Raw genomic sequence first — 21,218 nt, forward strand, 5'->3', positions numbered from 1 at the left:
GATCTAATAATGTGAACTGTGATACGAGAGAAAACGATTTCAGACTCTAAATAAACAGATTAACTACGGAGCTGTAAAGTAACGGGAGCTTTTTCAAGCACGAAGCAAAGTTAAGAGCATTGAACACACACACACACGCTCAGTTACCTATAACATCACAGTTTGAACAGGGACAACAACTCTGATGGCTTCAGTTTGTTGTTTCATTGTACTGTATCTATTGTACACACACACACACACACACACACACACACACACACACACACACACAGCGCCTCTGCTTTCTAGCCTCGCCTCCTAGATTTATCGATGCAGCAATTTTCAGGCTGTCTCTGTTGTGCGTCGCTCGGCCAAGCCATTTAGGATAGTGTACTGTACTGGCACAGTCAGGGGAAAACACACACACACTGAAAACACAAACACCCACACACACACTGCATACACAAACACACACACACATCAAACCCTTAATTTAACGACCGATCATAAAACCGTCACTGTCAGATTAGGACACTAGTGAAAACATATAGGATTATTTTATATTAAATAAATCCCTTTCACCTAAACCTGACACACTGGACCTTTGCTAGTTGTGGTGGTATACTCACAGCTGGCACTGGTCTCCCTTGATGCCCTTGGTGGTGCAGAAGCACTTCCCCGTGGTGACGTGGCACACGTTGGCATGACTGTTACACTTACATGCTGCAAACAGACAGAAAGAGACAGAGAGGACGTGTTAGGGTCGGAGTGAAATCTATTGTGAGACAAGGAAGCAACATACAGCTTCTTTAAAGAGAAGTTGAGGAAGGAAGGAGAAGTGGAACCAAGATAAAAAGGTTGAGGAAGCAGAAAAGAGGCAGATCATTCATCGTTCTCACGCTGCACTAACAGGTGATCAGACACGTTTCCCTCTTCAACAGCAAAACTGAGCTTGATGCACTTTTACCTCCTTTAACCTTAAAACACATTATTCTCTCAACATGATGTGTTTCCTCAAACAGGAAACTGTCAGAAATGGTTCCTGGAAAAAACAAACTCTTTGCTGGAGATTCAGGGTTTTGCAGCAGGAGAAGTTTCTATATTTCTTTCTCTAACAATAACACAGTTGTTTGTTTTTGTTAGTGAAGTCTTTATTCTGTGTAGAAATGGAGAAATCCTGTAAACCGTTTGGTGTGAGTTAACCTCCTGGTGAAATGTGGCTTCTGGAAGTTATTTATCTTTGAGGTTTTCTTTAAAGCTGTGGTGATTGGTGCATCTAATCATTTTAACTGTTTTATAATGAACGACCGTGATGTAACCGGGAACCGGCCTGTAATTTAGACCCTAAATCACTTCTGCATGGGGCGACTGAGGGCGGAGACAAACAAGAACCTCGTCCTGCGTCCCTGCAAAGGAACGGACTTCGTGCTTTGATGTAATTCTTTCCAATTGGCACAGAGACAGGAGCTGCAATAAAACAGTGTTGTTCTCAGGTCAAGGTAAAGCCAGGGCACCGGCAGATAATGAGAGGAAAACAAACTCTCTCCTCCTCCTCTTCTTCCTCCTCCGGGGAAGAGAAACTGATTCTACTGCTTACACAGAGTGAAACAAGGTAACAGACGTAAACGCTGCTTTAAATATTTAGACACACGCAGCAAGAGGAAACCAAGGTTTGCAAGGTGGAGCATTTAAAATTCAACAGGCTAAAAGTGGAATGGATGTTTTTCAACTTGGAACCAGACGAGCCGACAGAGGAGGAGACAATAACATCGCAGAAATACAATTTCAGTCCATTACTTGAAATTACATTCACCCGTCGCATGGAGGGAAAACCTTCCCTCAGATGCATATTGAAGTGTAATGGCTTCACAGATAAGAGGAGAAAGAGGCTTTTAAACCTGAGATAAAAGACAAATCACAGGTGTGTGAGGAGCCTGCTCCGGGACGGGCTGCGGCTCACACAGAATTCATTTTGAAAACAGTCAGAGGCAAACAAAGGACAGAGTTTAGAGAAATTTCCGACCGTAGAAAAAGACTGAGACGAGACTCAGAAACAGAAAAAAGACAGAGGCAGAGAAGAAGAAGGCTGATTCTCTGAAGCTGCTCTCAGACCTGCACAGAAATGTAATTTCCCTTAGAATGTTCTGCATGAGAGAACACAAATGTCTGAGCGAGTGGACGTGTTGATGAGGTTTCTAACACCTGACGGATGTGGAACTGGAAGAATACAAACATCTCAGGACGTAGAAGACAAAGACGTCAACTTGGAAAGACGAGGAGGTTCCAGAGCTTTTGGTGATGATGGATGGTGGATGAGCTGAATTTATACTTCATGTCCCGCCTCCTGCCGCTCTACAGGCTGCGCCCCTCGCCTGAAAGTTCCCCACATGCTCCTGTTGTTGTGAACGAGTCGGACCCAACAACCTGCTGCTTCTTCATATAACAAACAGCAACTACAGAATATGCCTGCACCTACTTTTTCCAGAAAGACAGTTTCTGAAAACCGTGAAGTCAAAGGCCTCATTGTGGGATAAATGAAATCACTCCATCAGAGACACAGACTCTAAACCAGTCGCTCTGTGATAGAAGAAGTTAAATCTCAGAGTAGATTCTCAGAGAGAGAAACATACCCCCCCCCCACCCCCCTCTCTCTTCAAACAAACATGAAACCTCTGTATAATCCCCTCAGCAGTAAACACCATGCTGCCTCCATCCAGCGGAGAAGTCTCAGCTCTCTACTCTGCTCTCTGATGAATGTCGGGATATAAAGCTACTTCAGCGTTTCATCTGCAGTTGAACACAGACACGCTACAACTGCTTGGAAATCAAAGATTGATTTGGGAAACACGCTCACATCTCTGATCCAATAACCATCGAGCTGAGGGCGAGATGAATTGAATTTGTCACGGTATTAATCTTTGTGGAAAAATATCAAACTAGATTCGAACTTGATATTGAGCCAAACAGTTAAATCTGAGCAAATAATTTTGTCTCATTTAACAGCTGCTGGGTGATCGAAAAACTAAATCATTATATTAAGGCTCCAGATGTGACTTATTTTACAAACTGTTTTACATCAATACACCGAGGATTGAACTAATCACGATGCCGCGGCTGCTCGTACAGACAGATTGTTCTTTACAGGACGTCAGTCAAACAAAACATGTTGGTAAAATAACATGTAATATAAGACATAGAACAGAGATGTGTCTGTGTCCTGGCTCAGAGTCACATCCTGCTGAGGCTGCATTTAAGCAGATTGAATCACAGCCGACTAGACTGTCACATTTCAAAGGCTCCTTCAATGAATCCTTTCATCACCAAGAGACAAAGCCTCCAAAAGATGGATCCAACCCTATTTAATTTAATTTGATTTCTTTCCTTTTTGTTTAAAAATAATTTCTTACATAAATTACATATAAAACGTGTTTTTATTTGATATCTTCTTGTGCTTTAAATCACAGTGAATACAAAGCTGTGCATTATAAGTCGTACACGTCTTTAGCTTTGAATGAAAAATAAACCCATTCATTGAGACAGTCAGACGCTCTTTCTAAACACAAAGATCCTCGAAGCAAAAAATAAGCACTTGACTCATCCGACTGGTTCACAGACACAATCACATCCGAGTGCCCAGAGGAAGTGAACTCAATTCAGAGAGAGCGCAGAGCTGGAGGTGAAGGATGGAAGGAGCCGGGAGAGTCAGAGAGAAGAAGAAGAAGAGGAGGAAGAGGAGGAGAAGGAATGAATGAAATAGACGAGGGAGAGAGAGCACATCACGCAGCACACTTGCTGACAACGCAGAAACGAGCTTCAATAAAAAGGAAACCTGATCTCTGAGCAAAAAAAGGCTGATTTGATATAAATCATATTTCCCTTGACTCACGCACGACCCCTGAAGAGAATACAATTTCTCACCCCGCTGCCTCTGCATGTACACACAATACAAAAGATGCCTGTTGTCAGGGTGGGTTTGAATGTGTGTGTGTAGGTGGGAACGAGGCCGTCTCTGAGTGAGTGAGTCTGTGTGTGTGTGTGTGTGTGTGTGTGTGTGTGTGTGTGTGTGTGTGTGTGTGTGTGTGTGTGTGTTTCCGTCAGAGATGAGGAAATAAGTCAGTGAGAAAACATTAGAGAATAATCCTCTCTGTTCCTCCACTCGGCTCTGTCGTCTTATTCCCGAGGGGCGAGCACTTAGAAAACTCAAGGAAACTTAACGGGTGCCGGAAAAACAGAAACTCAAAAGGTCTTGTGATGATCCAAGTTTCTCCAAAAGTGTTTGGTGCAGCTGAGCCCAGAACCACATGTGGAGCCTCCTCTGCACTGATTCATCTGAAAACACGTGTACGTGTAAATGACAAATGCACAGGAAAAAGTTTGTTTTGCTAAATATCTGCATCAGTATGGACAGGACGTTAAAATATACTTAAAATCAGATAATTTACTGTTTTTGTTTTCTTAATGACGCTGAATGACGTCCTTGTCAATAGTTAATCTAGACATTAGCTGTATTTCATTATTTCATGTTACACATCCTGAACACGTGGACTTGTAACAGTAGGAATCAGCTTCTATTTGTAGCCTGTGAATGTGCACGTTTGAACACGCAGATGAAAATTTGTTGAAGGTTTAGTTGAAGGTCACGAACTTCACATGACATTATAATGTCAACAGTGCGGAGTGAAAACATGCTGTTGTGCATCATCCTCACACCTACCACAGTGTTGATTGGCCCGCAGGTCAGGGTCTGCATGGATGTGTGTGTGTATGTGTGCACGTCCATGTGACTGTCATGTGTGAGTGCACATCTGAGTGTTGACATGTTCTAATATTACATACAAGTGGCTCCACACAGGCAGGAAGCAGCTAATTAACTACACTCTCTGCTTCCTCCTCTTGTTTTCTGCCCGACAGGAGATTTCTTTATCCGGTTGAAAAGCATCAGTGTGAGATCTGCAACCCACTCATCCAACATCATAGTTTAGGTTAAATGCTTTTTCAAAATGTCATCTTATTAGAGTCCTTTGTTTTAATTTGAAAGGTCAAATACGATGATGTGCTGCAGCATGAAAAATTGTCAATTTCATCAGTAATTACTTGGAGTCAAGTTGAAATTATGAAATCATAACTCGAGAATACAATTGAATGAAATGATTCAAAATGGAGCGTAGCACCGAGCACCACTGGGTTCCCCACATCATGATCAATCGCACGCTCATCTCCCTGAATATTATTTTTATATCTTCAATGTCACCTTCCACCTTCAGCTGACTCCGGCTGTTTCTCTGAGTCTGTGGGCAGTTTGCTCCGATAAGAGAGGACAGAGAATCTGACTGATTTTAATGAGGAGCAGAGGAGGAGGGCTGAGGGGCAGAGGAGCCGGGAAGTAAAGAGATGTAAGGAGTGAAATACATGTGAACACACGCACTGATATTTGCATACAAAGGAGGAAAAGGTGATTTTAATAACATCAAACAGTTCTGAGTTTTCCTCCATCAGCAGAATCTGTTCTGCGAACTGTCGACCTTAGAAAAAGGTTTTCAGTCTTTTTCTTACTGCACGTCATTAATATAGAGCGGCACAGTGGTACAGTGGTTTGCCTCATAGCAAGAAATGGAATGAATTGAATTGATTAATTGGTTAATTGGAGAATTTAAATTGGCCAAAGGCGTGAATGTTAGTGTTTGTTTGTCTTCATGTGTCCTTGGGGATGTTATAGTCCATTAAAGCCTTAATAAAACCACATTTGTATACCTACAATGACAGAAAACATCTTTTAGAAAAATGAATTTTAAATTGGGTCCATGTCCCAGCAAATCTATACAGACTATATATGACAGAGGGTATGTTATTCTACTTTATTCAGTGCCACACGTTGTGTCAGCACAAGAGCTTGTTTTATTAAATGTACGTTTAATGTCAGTTGGAGCCGTGTGCCGTGAATAAAAAGCACTGAGTGTGAGAAAGAGCAGCTTCCTCCCGACGAGACTCGAGTCACAGCAGAGAGACTTCACAAGCACTGTTTGCTCTGACTGGAGATCAAAAGGGATTCAGAAGCCGTTTAAATCGTATTTACAGAAATGTGGCTTTGTGTGTGTCTGTATGTGTGTGTGTGTGTGTCAGTAGGTTTGTGTGTATCAGTCTATGTGCGTCAGTATGTTTGACCGTTAGACGAGGAACACTGAAGACTCCTTAGAATGCTGGCCACCGTCCAATTCCACCACAGGGATCCACAGGTACATGGACACACACACACACTTTTAAGAGCAACAGAATGAATCCACACACACACACAAACACACAAACACACAAACACACACAAACACAGATACACAACAGGTGAGAGAGTATGTAGCAGCGACAACTGATTGATTGAGACTCTGCAGGCAGCATCACTCCTCTACTAAAGCTCAACAACAGCTGTCTGATCAATCTCACACACACAGCCACACACACACACACACACACACACACACACACACACACACACAGACAGACACACACCCTGCTGTCCTGCCTGTCCCACTCTCTGCTGCTGGGTGCCAGTTCCTCGCAGAGACAGCACTCACCATCTCTGCAGCTCCTGCACTCAACACAGATTTACAAACATCTCCCGCTGCTGCAAACTGTGAAGAGGCTGTTCATCAAGTCCCCGAGACCGGGGGCAGAGAGGAGGAGAGGAGGAGAGGAGGAGAGGAGGAGAGAGGGAGAGGAGGAGAGAGGGAGAGGAGGAGAGGAGGAGAGAGGGAGAGGAGGAGAGAGGGAGAGGAGGAGAGATGGAGAGGAGGAGAGGAGGAGAGAGGGAGAGGAGGAGAGGAGGAGAGGAGGAGAGGAGGAGAGGAGGAGGAAAGAGAGAGGGAAGAGGGAGAAGAGGGAAACAACACACAATCTGCAGGCATATGGTAGATATCATGAACAGGAAACAACTGAATTTATTTTTCCTAAGTAATTAAAGATATTTTAAACAACCTGGGACAAGCTAACATTCAACCAGTTTTTTTATTTTTGGGGGGGGCGAGAGGAGTCGTAACGAACTTAACCTCAAAGAAAATCAAACTGCACCAATATGGCAACATTTCAGATTTCAAGATGACAAAGTTGAATGATGACGAGGAATAAAAATAACATGCATTTCAAGACTCAAATAATACGTTTTCAATTCAGGAGAAACTGCTAATTCAGTGGCGACCCCTAGTGGTGGACTTCAGTTTACAGGTCCGGTCTGGTGTTTGGTCGAACCCTGGCTAGTATCACCCGTAACTTCACATGCTTCCAAACCTGTTTCCCATATAAATATATGACGATAAAAAAACTTGGTCAAATAAATCAAGCAAGAAAGTAATAAATAAATTAAAGTAAAAGACATAATATCTGTTCTGAGCTACAACGACAGATCGAGAAGAACAATCCTCCAGGACTCATATCAAACCCTTGTCTCTCTCTACTTTAACGCAATATAACATTCAGCTCGCTGAACTGAGCCGACCTCGTTGAGAAAAGACGAGAGACAAAACGTCCTCAAGACCCGACAGCGACCTTTGACTCGTGACTTTTACATCTCACACGAGCGGCATGACAGAGTCCTCGAAGACGAGCAGGAGAGAGAGAGAGAGAGAGAGAGAGAGAGAGAGAGAGAGAGAGAGAGAGAGAGAGAGAGAGAGAGAGAGAGAGAGAGAGAGAGAGAGAGAGAGAGAGAGAGAGAGAGTTGGAGTCATGGAGCTACTGATGTGAATCATGCAAAATTTATGGAAGCAATAAAACTATTGGGGGGTGGGAGGGGCTCTGGTGGAGGAGCTTTATATCTGAGAATCCATCGAAGCAAAAGATAACAAGCAGGAGGAGAAATAATACAAGCTAAAGTGTTGCCTGGAAGACAATTCACAGGGCAGCGTGGTGAGTGAGTGGTGCTGAGCCTGAGCTGAAAGGTTATTGAGAGATGATTTCAAATGAAAGCAGATGAGATGAATCGTAGTCAAAGCATTGGACCAGAAGAACAACTTCAACACTCAGATCACTAATCGCTTTATTAACGATCAATTTCTAACTTGATATTTAACAAATTCAACATGTGTCAAAGGGGAATTGGGTTCTTTTTCAACCTGGGACTATGAGTTCTTCTTTTTGCTAGAAAAGTTACAATTGTAATTCTGGATATTTGCGAAGTGTCTGACAACATCACACGTCTTGTTCACGGACTGTTACGCTGTTTGTTACGACACTAGCAAGCAAAGCCCCCCCGAGCGGACAATCACGACACCACAGCATCTGGGAAACGGCAAAGTAACGATTAAAGATTGTGTTCGATTGCGTGGAACATTTTAACGCACTGTTACTCTCTTTTCCTACAGCGTAACTGTGAACGTGTCCTTATGCAAACATCGTGTCCTCCGGAAAACAGACGTCCAACGTGTCTTCAGCTGCAGCTCTGAAGGCTGGCGCTTTTTTTCAGTCATGGTGCGTTCAGAGAAGAGGGTCAGACACACACACACACACACACACATTTGACAGGGTTAGTTAATCATCTGTCACAGGGACACAGGGACGGACAGACTCCCTCTCCTCTGTCTGTCCTCCGTCCCTTTACCCCTATTCATCCCTCCTTTATCCTCTCTATCCAAGAGCAACTGATATTAACCTTGTACATCTCATCACACGCTTCCATCTCTTCTTCCTTCTCCATCTGCCTGTCTCTGTTTCCACCTCTCTCTCTCTCTCTCTCTCTCTCTCTCTCTCTCTCTCTCTCTCTCTCTCTCTCTCTCTCTCTCTCTCTCTCTCTCTCTCTCTCTCCCTCACCCCTCCATCTTCTTTACAACCCCTCTCTCCTCTCTCGGGTGGAGACAACGCTGCGTCTCCATCATTAAGCCTCTAATCGGCTTCACATCATCACCTCCCGGCTGTTTAGCTCAAGGTAAATCTAACGGTTCCTTTTATTAAGAGAAATACAGAGAGAGGGAGGAGGAGAAGAAGATGAATGGACGGATGGAGGGATGGAAAGAGGGGGGGACTAAAGACAGAGTTATTATGGACTGTAAGAGGGGATGATGGAGGAAGTTACAGAGAAATGAAGGAGTAGGTGTGAGGAGGTAAAGAGGTGAGGAAAGGAAACAAAAAAAGGGAGGGGAGGGGAGATGAAACCAAGGAAAGGAGTGGGACGGGAAGAGTATAAAAGACGGGGTGAGAAAAGGAGAGGAAGAGAAAGGACACAAAAGGGGAGAGGAAGAGAAAGGAAAGGAGAGTAGAAGGAACAAAAATAGAGGAGAGGAAAGAAAAGATGATGAAAACAGGGGAGAAGAAAGGGAAGGAAAGGAATGGAGGGGAGAGAGATCAAAATGACAGGTGAAAAAAGGAGAAATGAAATGCAAAGAAAGAGGAGGAGCATCATGAGGCTGTCTATCTATCAGAGAAGGAGACGCCAGTCAACTCAGGAAATAAGAAAATGATTAAGAGCGATTTAATGTCATGTGCTGCCGTCAAGCTGAGATGCATCTGTCACTGGGAGTCTGATGCTGCCGCACCTCCTCTCCCTCCATCCATCCATCCCTCCCTCCTCTCCCTCCATCCCTCCCTCGCTCACTCCGTCCAGCATTCACTCACTCATCACCCCCCACCCCAGTCCCCCCTGTTTTCTCCAGCCTCGGCCTGGTATCATGTCCCTTCCTTCATCTTCTGCTTCCGATCGTCTGATTTACACAAGATTATCTGTTGTCAACATTAAACTGTGGGATTTAAATATGAAACAAAAGAAAACTGAAAGAAGCTGCTGTCGGATTCAGAAACATGTGAAGCACTTGTGCAGCTCTGAGAGAATCGGTATGAATCTGCTTTTCATTCTGTTCTCCTTCACGTCTTCACACCACAGCTTTTATTCCTGTTTCCTGTTCCACTTCTCTGCTGACCTCCGTAAACTCTCAGAGAAACCAACACTGGGACCCAGAGCTTTTAAACGCTGCCCCCATCAGGTTGTTTGGGTTTATTACAATGTGGTTACAATTACTTATCTGTTTTTAATATTTATGTTTGTTTACAGGAATTCAGAGCAAGAACAGCGGATGATGAGTAGATTAAAAACAATAAGAAATATCTGTTTCTCTTATTATAATTTGTTATTATTTTATAACCTATTCAGACCTGATCTGCTTGCTGAGAAAGTTTGAAAACAACTTCCCTAAAACCAGAGTTTTTTTTTTACAAAACTTTGTTTCTCAGCTTCTGAAGCAAAGCAGAAACATTAAGGAGCTCAAATCTTTCATCAATTTATCGATCAATAGCTGCCTTCGCTGCAGAAATGGTTGAAACTACGAGAAGATTTATCACTCTTTTCAGTTCAGCTAATTTAATCGAATTTATTTCGTTGCATTTGGAAGAAGCCAAAGGTTAAAATGGTTTTTGGTTCATGTTTCTCCTCCAGATGATGAGAAGTTAAGGGTTAAGGGACTAAAACAGAGTTTCCTCCTCCAAGGACAGGATATGTGGAGGGTCAGGAAGCATGCTGATGGTGAAACCAGAGGATGAACAGCAGGTTCGATCCTTCGTCACCTTTTCACTCACCGTTACATTTCCCTCCGTTGATGGGGTCGCCGTAGTAACCAGCCATGCAGTTCTGGCAGTGCGTCCCGGCCGTAAGGTTCCCACAGCGCTCGCACACACTGGCGTTCACACACCTGCTGTGACCGTTACACTGACACGCTGCAGGAAACACACACACACACACACACACACACACAGAGTTAAAGATGCATTCATAATGTTCAAGCTATCAGAGTGATATGACTCGTTGTCAAGGTTCCCTCACCTGGACACTGGATGTAGGCCCAGTTGAAGCCTCTGTCCGACGTGCACAGACTCTGGTCCAGCACCATGTCCCGGTCCCGGGACCCGGCCCTGGGGCTGGAGGGCTTCAGGGGCCCCCGGTAGGATCCCTCCGTGCAGGCGCCCTTCCCAGTGTTACTGGGGTCACCGCACCAGCCGCACTCGGCTCGCTCAAGACAGTCGGCACACGTCCGCAGACCTGAGCAGTTCTGAGCTGGAGGTCAAAGGTCAGAGAGAAAAGTGTGTGTACGTTATTTGCATGTTCTTTTTAAATGTGAGATATTTAGAGAACATTTCTTTATTTTGAGCATCACGTGACCTTAAACCCTATTTTTAGTGCTGGAATGTTTATTTCTATCTGCATTTCTGTAAAGTTCCACAGATGCAGATTGAAAAAGACGCTTTAAAATCATAAATCTGACCTTATTCTGTCCTTCACTACTTCAAAACAACTTGAAGGAACACAAACACAAGTGATGTAATCTACCTCCGCTGATACACGTCTCCTGGTTTTCTACCTTTTTCTTTGACCCTCTGCATTTAGAGAGAAATCGACTTTACTTTGTCACACGGAAAAACATTTGTATTCACACGGGAGCTGTGACATTCAAGAAGGCGTCGCTGGGGAGAATTAAAAATGACACTTGGTTTTTTTGGAGTGGCGTTCGCTGCTTGTGAAAGAAAACAGAAAGCTTGACGGTGTCTTTGTTGACGGGGAAACACTGGAGAGGTGACGGGAATAAGAAATGAGTGTTTTTCAGGAGAGGCCGTCCTCTCAGAGTTCACAGCTCGTCTTCAAACCACTCAGTTTGCTTTGCTCTCGTTCTTTAGGTGATGAATCTTCCCGTCTACACAGTCATGGCGGTGGCACAGAGGCAGGAGGCGGGAAGAAGACGCTCGGCGGGCATCTTGGCGTGAACACAAGAAAACCAGGAGGTAGAGAGGGGTTATCCGAGCTGGTTGTTTCCTCTCAGCCCGGCGAGAGGATTCAAATGAAGCATCAAGCGAAATTAGCATTTTCCACCAGAAGTTTCTCTCTTTTGAACACGAGTCATTTCCATAAGCCACAGATGTTCCTGCCGAACCCGTGTCTCTCTCTCTCCATGTCCCTGCTGCTCGAAATACACCTCCTGTCCTCCGAGTGTGTGTTTGCGATCTTTCCCCCCCCCCCCTCCCGACGTTGCATTATTCAGCCGCAGCAATGCTGATTCATTTGTTCTCCCTCCCTCTTTATAATTACAAACTTCTGCGCTCCCGTTCTCAGATTCACTCTTTATATCCTCGCCGCCACATTTATATCCTCCTTCTCCTGGATCTCCCACCCCTCCCTCACCCCCCACTAAGCCGCCTCGTATTCAGAACTGCTTTCTTCACCATTATTCCCCTCGCCTTCTTCATTTCCTGTCATTTTGATATAATTTCTTCTCCTTTTTTTTTTTTACGTGAAGACACTTAAAATGAAATCACAAAGAAGTTAACTCCTCTTCTTTCTCTGCGTCTCTTCCCTCTGGTATTTTTTGTTACTTTCACCTTTTCTTCCCCTGACAGCTCCACTGGATCTTCACTTGAGTCGCGAGTTCAAAGAGAAGCGGTTCAACAGAATCTCCCTAATCCACACAGTGGGGCTTCTTGAGCTGCAAAACCCATATTTACGGACCCAAGAGCAACTTTAATATCCAGTAGATACACCAGGCCTGTTTTTAAAATACGGGTCAAACCACAACTGAAATGTGATGCTTCTTGTAAAGGCAACACAACCAAACCTTTTGATTTCACTTGATTATTTACAGTTTCCTGTTCCTGCAGACACACTGAGCAGAGTGTTGTTTTCTCCCCTATGTGTGTGTGTGTCTGAGTGTGTGTGTGTGTGTGTGTGTGTGTGTGTGTGTGTGTGTGTGTGTGTGTGTGTGTGTGTGTGTGTGTGTGTGTGTGTGTGTGTGTGTGTGTGTGTGTGTGTGTGTGTGTGTCTGTGTGTGTGTGTGTGTCTGTGTGTGTATGTTTGCTCATTGCTTGGGAGTTTATCTCCAGTATATCCACTTCTGGAGCTGATTAAAGGTCAAACTTACAGGTAAATAAAATATGGTCCAAAAATACAGATGTCAATCTGAAGCACAGAATGATGTCCTAGAATCCGTGACCTCATGAAGTCAGAAAATGACATCATACTTATTTTGAAAATGCTTTTTTAAGGAGCTTTTGGACCAAATGCAAAGCCAAAACAAGTGATGACTTTTACCACAACTAGAATTGTTTACTTTTTCTCCTCCAATGCAGACTTTACCAAATGCCTAAAATAAAGCAGTAAAAACCAAATTCCTCAAAACCACATCTTCATGGTTGAGTAGCTGCCATCAAGAAACAGACTTAACACACACACACACACACCACACACACACACGTCATCAGGCTCCATCTGTGAACTGAACTCATAAAGACTGAGTTGTAGAGATGTGGTCTGGCTTCGGAAACAGTTTCTTCATAAATGCTTAAAGCTTATTTCGCCAAACAGCCCAGACTGTCCCTGAATATCACATTTCACCAAAGTGTTTTACTGGATCATGTTTGATGTGACTGACGCGGCCACACTTTTATCACCAGCATGAGTCTGTTGGTGAGGAAAAGACAAGAACTCTCAGTCAGTCTGTTGATCTGCGTCCCAGAACACACACACACACTCTCTCACACACACACACACACACACACACACACACACACACACACACACACACACACACACACACACACACACACACACACACTGCGAGGAGCCATTTCTGCCTCTCGACTTTGATTCATTAATAAAACACGTCAGAATCTGTGGGAGCGAACGGATCAAAACGCTGCGTCTCAGCCACCTCGCCACAAAAATGACAAAATGGGCCCGAGGACGTAAAAAGCAGCTCAGAGAGACGACGTCAGACAAAACAATCCCTGCGTGGACGGAAAAATTGTTACGTCCTTAGATGTTCTGTTACATAACTATGGTCTGTGCAAATAATATAATTTATCTGACAGGTTTACTCTGCCTGTTCTATTTTCAGGAGCATTTCCGGATATCTGGCGTCCTCTTGTTCCTCATGGAATTTCTAAACGTTTCCGTCGTCCTTGTGTCTGAAAGGTTCGAGTCAACAGGACCAAACTTTCAGCTGCAACTTGTTCAAATATGTTATTTTAGCTGCAGGCGCTTTGTGGAGTGAGTGTCCTGCTTGGATGTCGCCTGTATTTCCCACGAGGGTTAAAAACGTACAATGTCTCATAACTGAATCCTGAACACGTGATGTAATCGTGCTCCAAAGATGAAACTGTCCATTTGTTCCTTCGTGAATATTTGTCAAGATAAAAATAGTGTCAGTGATTTATGCACTTACAGCAGTTTAAATGCTAGTGTTCCTCCTGACTCACTCCGAGTGTGTATGTGTGTGTGTGTGTGTGTGTGTGTGTGTGTATGTGTTTGTGTGTGTGTGTGTGTTTGTTCGGTAGCAAAATGAAACTCTTTCCTGTACCTGACGACAGGCAGTGAGCAAAGAGGCGGAGCAGTAATTGAATTGCCATTTATTGCATTTCACTGCAATTAAATTATGAGTTGAGAGGCTGGTATATTTAACATGTGCACAAAAAAGAATCCGACCCGACTCCGGAGGCATGTGAAGAAAGATGCTCTAAAGATGAAGAAGAAAATATTAAACCAAAAGTTTGCAAAGTTTTAACACTTTAACACTAAATAATATGACGATATAAGTTTAGTTTTGAAGGATTTGGCTCATATGGTCCATAAATCCAAAGGTTATTGACATCAGATGTTATTCATTTGAGTTTGGCTGAAGGACATTGTGTGAAAAATGTAAAGTGAGGTCAGTATGTTAAGATATATATGTTTTATTGAAATATATTAAAATTCAGGAATCAGGAACATGAATATCTTTGCATGTGTTGGGACATGGTTTTTGTGCAAAAAAAAGGCAGGCCTCTCTTTCAGGCCTGTATTGGAAGTCAAAACCTGAGAGCACATGGCCTTTGTCTTGAGAAAGCCACAAGCCGCATGGGCTGGAGAATACTCAATCTCCCAGAGTGCAATGTGTTCTCTTTGTCCTGAGAAGGTCAAATAACTCCGTCTCCCAGGAGGCAACATGTCCCCTTTGTTTCAGCATCTTCGCACATAGGTGCGAATTTCTACCAGGATCAGCTGCCAATTGGTCAAATCTGGCCACATGACCTGGAGGCCACTGGGCCTATATAATAGCAGGCCTCCCCCAAAGTCTTTCTTTTTCTCCAATCCCTCGGAGGGCCGAAGGCTGCTCCAGCAGCGCTCTTCTCCACCGACCACCACTGAGGACAGCAGGCCGCTGGCCTTTCCTCCTGCATCGGCGAGTGGAGGAACCGGATTCCTCCAGCTCAAATATTTTCTTTCCAACAACTGGAGGTCAAAGGTCGAGCTTCCAGCTCATCTTCTCAAGAAAACCTCCACGCATCTCAAGCTTCTTCTAAACTCCTTGCAGCGACTCGGTGTCCTGCAGGTAAGAACTACAGATTCAATAAGCAACTGAACTGCACAGCTCAACAGAACCGCGGAAGCAGAGACCACACGAACCAGAGACTTCAAAAGAACTGCTAACCGAACTGCACAGCAACTTTCTCCCTGTCCTTGGACTGGTAACCTAATCTGGGCTTAATCATTTTACTAGGCTAAGCAAGACTGTTTAATTGATTCTCTGTGGTGTTTATAAGTTTGATATATGTGGTGATATTGTGTTACAAGTTAAATCAAGGTTAATGTGAGTTGGGCTCTACAAAGACCCTGCCATTTTCTGATTAGCATTCTCACAGACCCCGCATATCTCTTCACCTACTTAGCTACGTCCCCCGACCAGAAGGAGGGGGGGGGCCTGCTATCTTAGAGATCTTAAAAGACCACAGGAAGGTGTGACTCTCTTTGTTAGCCACCAGAGAGACCCTCACACACACACACACACACACACATCTTTGTTAGTTAGCACATATTGTTAGTGACTTGTGTTTCAATACTTTATTATGTTTATAATAAATGTTTTCTTTTAACCTTGTCCTGTCATTAATGTTGCATAAGTGAAGTTTGCCAACCTCTACACTGTCAAGAACTCGATAAACCTTAACTGTTCATTATATAATCTTTAATAGTAATATTAAGATTTCTAATTGAACTAGATCTAAATGAGACTGATCTTAATCAATAAATTGGCTATCTTTTCCCTTCTGTGAATGGTGGTGCCCCGCGAGAACTTAGTCAAACTAAAGTTATGATTTAATATTAATATGTTAAATATGAATGTTTTATTTTCTATTTTTGATAACCACATTTATTGAACGCCTAAAGGCACACTAGCTTATGGTATCATTCCTAACCATTATTGCACAACACATGTTTTACAACAATCATATCAAATACAAGTCAAAATGTTTTATCTCAGAACCATGAATATCAAGCATTAACCACAAAAATCCACGTCAGTCGGATTCAAAACCGTACTAAATAAAATCTATGTGTAGAGATGAAGTGAGGGTTGAAGAAACAACATGAACATGTCAGCTGACTTGTCCTCTGAGGGACTGAGGGGATCAATGTTGCAGCAAATCACTAAAAAAATCTTGTTCCTGCTGAGGGGAATTTTTACATCTCATCAAAAATTCTGTCAGCGCAATCGTCTCGGTGCCACATTCAGTTCATCACACCAGGTTTGATATCGGGTGTCCCTGGGTGACACGTGTCATCGGCTCTATCTGGTGGAATCCATTTGCTCCTGCAGCGGTTTGACAGTTAGCGTCGCTGGAGCCGCAGAAAACACATCTGAGAGCCAACATACATAATACATCAAGTGTGGGAGCGTAAGAGCTTCTCTCACGCTCCTCTGCGAGCACGAGGCCACCGAGCAGCAGAGAGCACGTGGTGCAGACACAACACACACAACACACACAACACACAAACATGCACGCACACACACACGATCACGCGTCTTGTGATGATTGCCTCAGAGAAAATAAGGCTATTTCTCTGTAGCTAAACCAATAAAGTCTACAACAACACAACCGTCATCTAGCGTTGGTGTGTAAGTCTCTGAGTGTGTGTGTCCCTCTGAATGTGTGTGACTTTGTGTGTAAGTCTCTGAGTGTGTATTTCTTTATGTACGTCTTTGTGTGTGTGTGTGTTTGTCCCTGTGTGTGTATAAACACAACCCAAGCAGTGAAAGAGCAAAAAGAAATAGAGTTTCCTGTACTTTAATCTAATAAAATAATATTAATCCCATCTCTGATGAGACAGAGACGTTTTTAGTTTTTGATGGTACTTTTTTAGGCTTTAGTTTGTGTTGATGTCGTCATGTTGAAATCTTTACCATCAATTTAAAGAGCCAACTTTTATTTTGGAGGATTTCTGGGTGATGAGTGAAGACATTTTGGAAATGTTTATCAAAAACAGAGTAGTAAGTTGTAACTTTTACTGAGCAACAGCGCCCCCTGCACCCACATCTGGTCATTATTTCTGTCGTTGTTTGTGCAATGAAGTGATTTTTATGTCGAGTAAAGCCCAGAGCCCTGAGAAACAGCGATGGTGAAAAGTAGGAGCAGGGATTTCTATCCTCGGAGAAACTGCATCGTCGTTTCAGCAGCTGAAGAACTCCAGAGTAGTGTGAACCACAGGAGTTACCGTGGCGACAGCGATGCTTTTTAAAACTAAACCGCTGTGGAGTTTGTAAGATGCAGAAATATCCATCTGCTCCATCTGCAGAACAAAGTTGAATCTAGCAGCAGAAAAGATGCATAACAAGTGTCTGAACGTGGGCGTCTGCTTGTTGCTGCCGCTGAATCTCACACTGACCTTATGAACGATGCAGAGCGTTGTTGAGCTGACCACATCTAGAATTAATTTTTATTTATATAACTTATTTACAGACGCTGCTTCCGCTGCTGCCCTGCGATACGCCGGTGACCTCGTGTGCATCCTGCCTCTCACCCCATGTCAGTCACCCCCCCAAGCCCCTAGAGACGTGAAGCAGTATCTAATGAATGGATGGATATTGCTGCAGGTAACAGACCTTTAGGGATGAGCTGCTCCAAATTGTCACTTAACCCAAATTAAGTCAATTCTAAAAAAGAGACAAAAATAATGTGGCACAATAAAGCAGAACCGAATATCAGCCTCCGTTTGAAACAGTTCCTTAAACTTCCAAACTTGAGAGTTCTGGGGCAAAGCTGAAAACTGAACCAATTATTTCAAGAGGTTGTGTTGTGGAGTGTTTAGTTCGCCTCCAGCTGACATGAAAAATGGGGCTGATGCACAAAGCTTTGAGCCAAATTGATCTGATAAAGAAATGACCCACTTCGAATCTGGTCCTCCGCTGGTTTTTCTTACTTTACATTTAATGTTTCTGTATAAAAGAGACGTCATGAAGCAGCGGGTCGAGTATGAAACAACACGCAGGGAGTGACGGACGGTGAAAGAGAAACGCTGCTGCTCTGCATCTGAGGATCAGACGATGTGAAAATGTCATTTTTTACATTGCATGCAACACAGTGAACAGCAAAGGTAAAAAAAAAAAGCAGAAGTGCAAAAACTCCCATGCTGCGTCTGTCGCCAAACAACCGATAAAAGAGAGAAGACGGAGGGAGGAAGGTTTCATTAGGAGGACACTGGAGGTGTGTGTGCGTGTGTGTGTGATTTTGTGTGTGTGTGTATGTCTGCTGCCACCGCCTAATAATAATCACCAGTAACAAGACATAAAAAAGTTTCTTTAACTCCAGAAACAAGACGATAGTTCCACAAATTGACCACTCGTCTCACTTAAAAGAGGAAAGTTTTCTGTAACTTACGCTACCTCCACTTTTTTTTAACTGCCACAAAAAACATGCTGCATCAAAGACAAGTTGGTTCCTGTTATAATATATATGACTTTTTCTATATATCTTTTATTTGTCAGTGCTTTTCAAAGTAAGTTCTTTTAACCACAGACTTTATGGTGAAGGTTACCCATCAAATTCAAGTTCAGCTGATTCAGGTCAAAATATCGCACTGTGATTGTTTCCGCTATCAAGTGCAGGTAGAGTCAATATATCTTCAGGTCACTGTGACCTTTGACCTTTTACCACCAAAATCCATTCAGTTCATTTTTGAGTCCAAGTGAAGGTTTGCAACAAATTTGAAGAAATTCCCTCAAAGCCTTATTCAAATATCCTGTTCATAAGAACTACCAGACATACAATTATCAAATGAATTGTGTGGCATCAAAACAAAATATCAAAACCTCCTGTTTTCTGAATCAAATGGCTGCAGTTGCTATATAAACATTATTTAAACAGGAAACTACTCAGGAGTTTGGCAGGAAATCCAAAAACACAGCGTCACCTGGCAGCTTGTTTGTTTCCTCTCTCACACAAACACTGAAAAACAAACGTTCCTTCACAAAAACACTCGGAGGAGCAGGAAGGGAAATGAAAAACCTTCAGCATCTCCAGGGACGAGTTCATACGAGAGGACGACAGCACAGAGACTTTGTATTGAGTGTCACTGGAGATGATTGCTTTTCTTCCACGTGGAGAGGTGTGGGTGTGTGTTTGTGTGTGTGTGTGTGTGTGTGTGTGTGTGTGTGTGTGTGTGTGTGTGTGTGTGTGTGCTTTTGTCAAACATCTTTGCACATTCACCTTTTAGACTTTTTAGAACCGTCAGAACCTTTAAGAACTTTTTTAACTCGTGCAAACAACTTATAGGTTTTAAATAAAGATGGACGACTCATCTCTGCTCGCTCTCGGCTTATAAAAACGAAACCACAATATCTCGAACTTGTGCTTTTAACGTCAATTTCTGTGCAGCAGTGATCGTGGGGTGGAGTCCCAGTATCGAGGTCCTGCAGATACATGCATTCAGCCAATCAGGAGTCAGTCTCAGCTGTCAATCAGGACGCCTCGGCCCATTTTCCCATCTTCAAATAACTAATTAAAACAAAACTTTTCGGTTTGGTTCATATCTCATCTGCCAACTTGGATGAGGTGTTGAAGTTTACCATCAACAACGTAATATTAATAAGAACCCAAGTCTCACCTGAGCAGTCCTGAGTCTGCCACTCCAGACACTGGCCGTAGGGGAAGGAGATGACGTAGGCCGAGGAGTCCACGCAGCGATGGGCGCTGCTGCACCACATGCACTCCATGGCCTGGCTGGTGCAGTTGGAGCAGCTGGACCTCAGAGCGCAGGGAGTCTTACAGGGACGAGCACTCGGGGTCTGAGGACTCCCTGTGCAAGCAGAAACATAACATCAGGTGGGGGAGCAGACTGGAAAGGTTAAGAGAGTGGTTCCCTCAAAACAAAACCAAAGTTAATAGCTAATTATTCAGATAATTGCAGTAAAATACCAAATATATTTCCGTTTATTTCCATCCTGAAGAAAGACATTTAACTTTTTTCTATTTTCTAACATTTGTACTATCTATAATTAGGTTAATTAATTGATAACCTCTTTGTTCTCTCCCTTCTTTCTTTCCCTCCTGGTTCTCACCTGCAGGTTTCTCACAGATCAGCCCGTCCGTGGTGGCAGTGCAGGGGTTGGCTTTGAGCCCGGCCGCCAGCGGCTGCTCCAGCGAGGCACAGAAGCCAGAGTCGCTGGGTTCCCCCGGCAACCAGCGCAGGCTGGTGTTGGTGAATGGCGACGCGTCCTCCCAGCCCCAGTACGACACGTTGATCTTCCTCAGGCCGACCCACGGAGACAACCTCTGCAAGGAAAGGGTTAAATCAATATATTATTATGTCTTAAAGTTTTGTACCGTTTTTGAGGCAGGAAATCTTGGATATGATTTTGAAAGAAAATCTCAATGAGTTTAAAATGCACATGTTTCTTAATGAAATATAATTTACGATATAAAAATACAGTATTGAATAATTACATATTTCGGCAAATCATAGAATGTAAATAAAGACTCAGAAGTGAAGCCAAAATAGTCCAGATACGAACAAATCTTGCAGGGATGCCGTAAGTTTACATGGAGGACGCTTACACACGTGGAAAATATCCTCTTTTCATCTTAAATGAGCTTTGTGTAACTTGTTCATTGGACAAAACACATAAGTGGTATTGCAGTTTTTGAGCTGCACGACATCAGACGCTGTATCAACCTGAGAGAAATCACAGAAACTCAGATAAAAGGTTCGACTTTTCAGTCCGAACATGGTGGAGCTCACTTCAAACCCACATGGGAAGAAATGCAAATGTTTTAAGAGTCACTAAAAGAAAAATCCAAATCAGCAACAGAAAATTAATAAATTAATAAATAAACCTCCAACTATTCCTCTTTCTTCCTTTGGTTTGAAACACAAACTAAAATAATGAGTCCTCGTTGTATGTAGTTCACATGTTCCCAAAGACCATGTCCTAGAAAACAAGGGATGGGAAAAAAAAGAACAATAACTACAGACG

The 21,218-nt window shown here is 43.2% G+C and overlaps 1 protein-coding gene across 1 annotated transcript in view; it reads right to left on the reverse strand.

The window, feature by feature from the left end:
- The window catches only part of atrnl1a (attractin-like 1a), a 182,918-nt gene that overhangs the window by 108,236 nt on the left and 53,464 nt on the right, over positions 1-21,218 (reverse strand). The window contains exons 17-21 of the mRNA XM_061087743.1: positions 20,304-20,517; positions 19,850-20,041; positions 10,769-10,999; positions 10,525-10,662; positions 609-702 (exon numbers count right to left, since the gene is read on the reverse strand). Coding sequence (XP_060943726.1) covers positions 609-702; positions 10,525-10,662; positions 10,769-10,999; positions 19,850-20,041; positions 20,304-20,517 — 869 coding nt within the window. The remainder of the gene's footprint in view (positions 1-608; positions 703-10,524; positions 10,663-10,768; positions 11,000-19,849; positions 20,042-20,303; positions 20,518-21,218) is intronic.

The sequence above is a fragment of the Limanda limanda genome, chromosome 15 (genome assembly GCF_963576545.1).
Source record: "Limanda limanda chromosome 15, fLimLim1.1, whole genome shotgun sequence".
NCBI classification, from domain to species: domain Eukaryota; kingdom Metazoa; phylum Chordata; class Actinopteri; order Pleuronectiformes; family Pleuronectidae; genus Limanda; species Limanda limanda.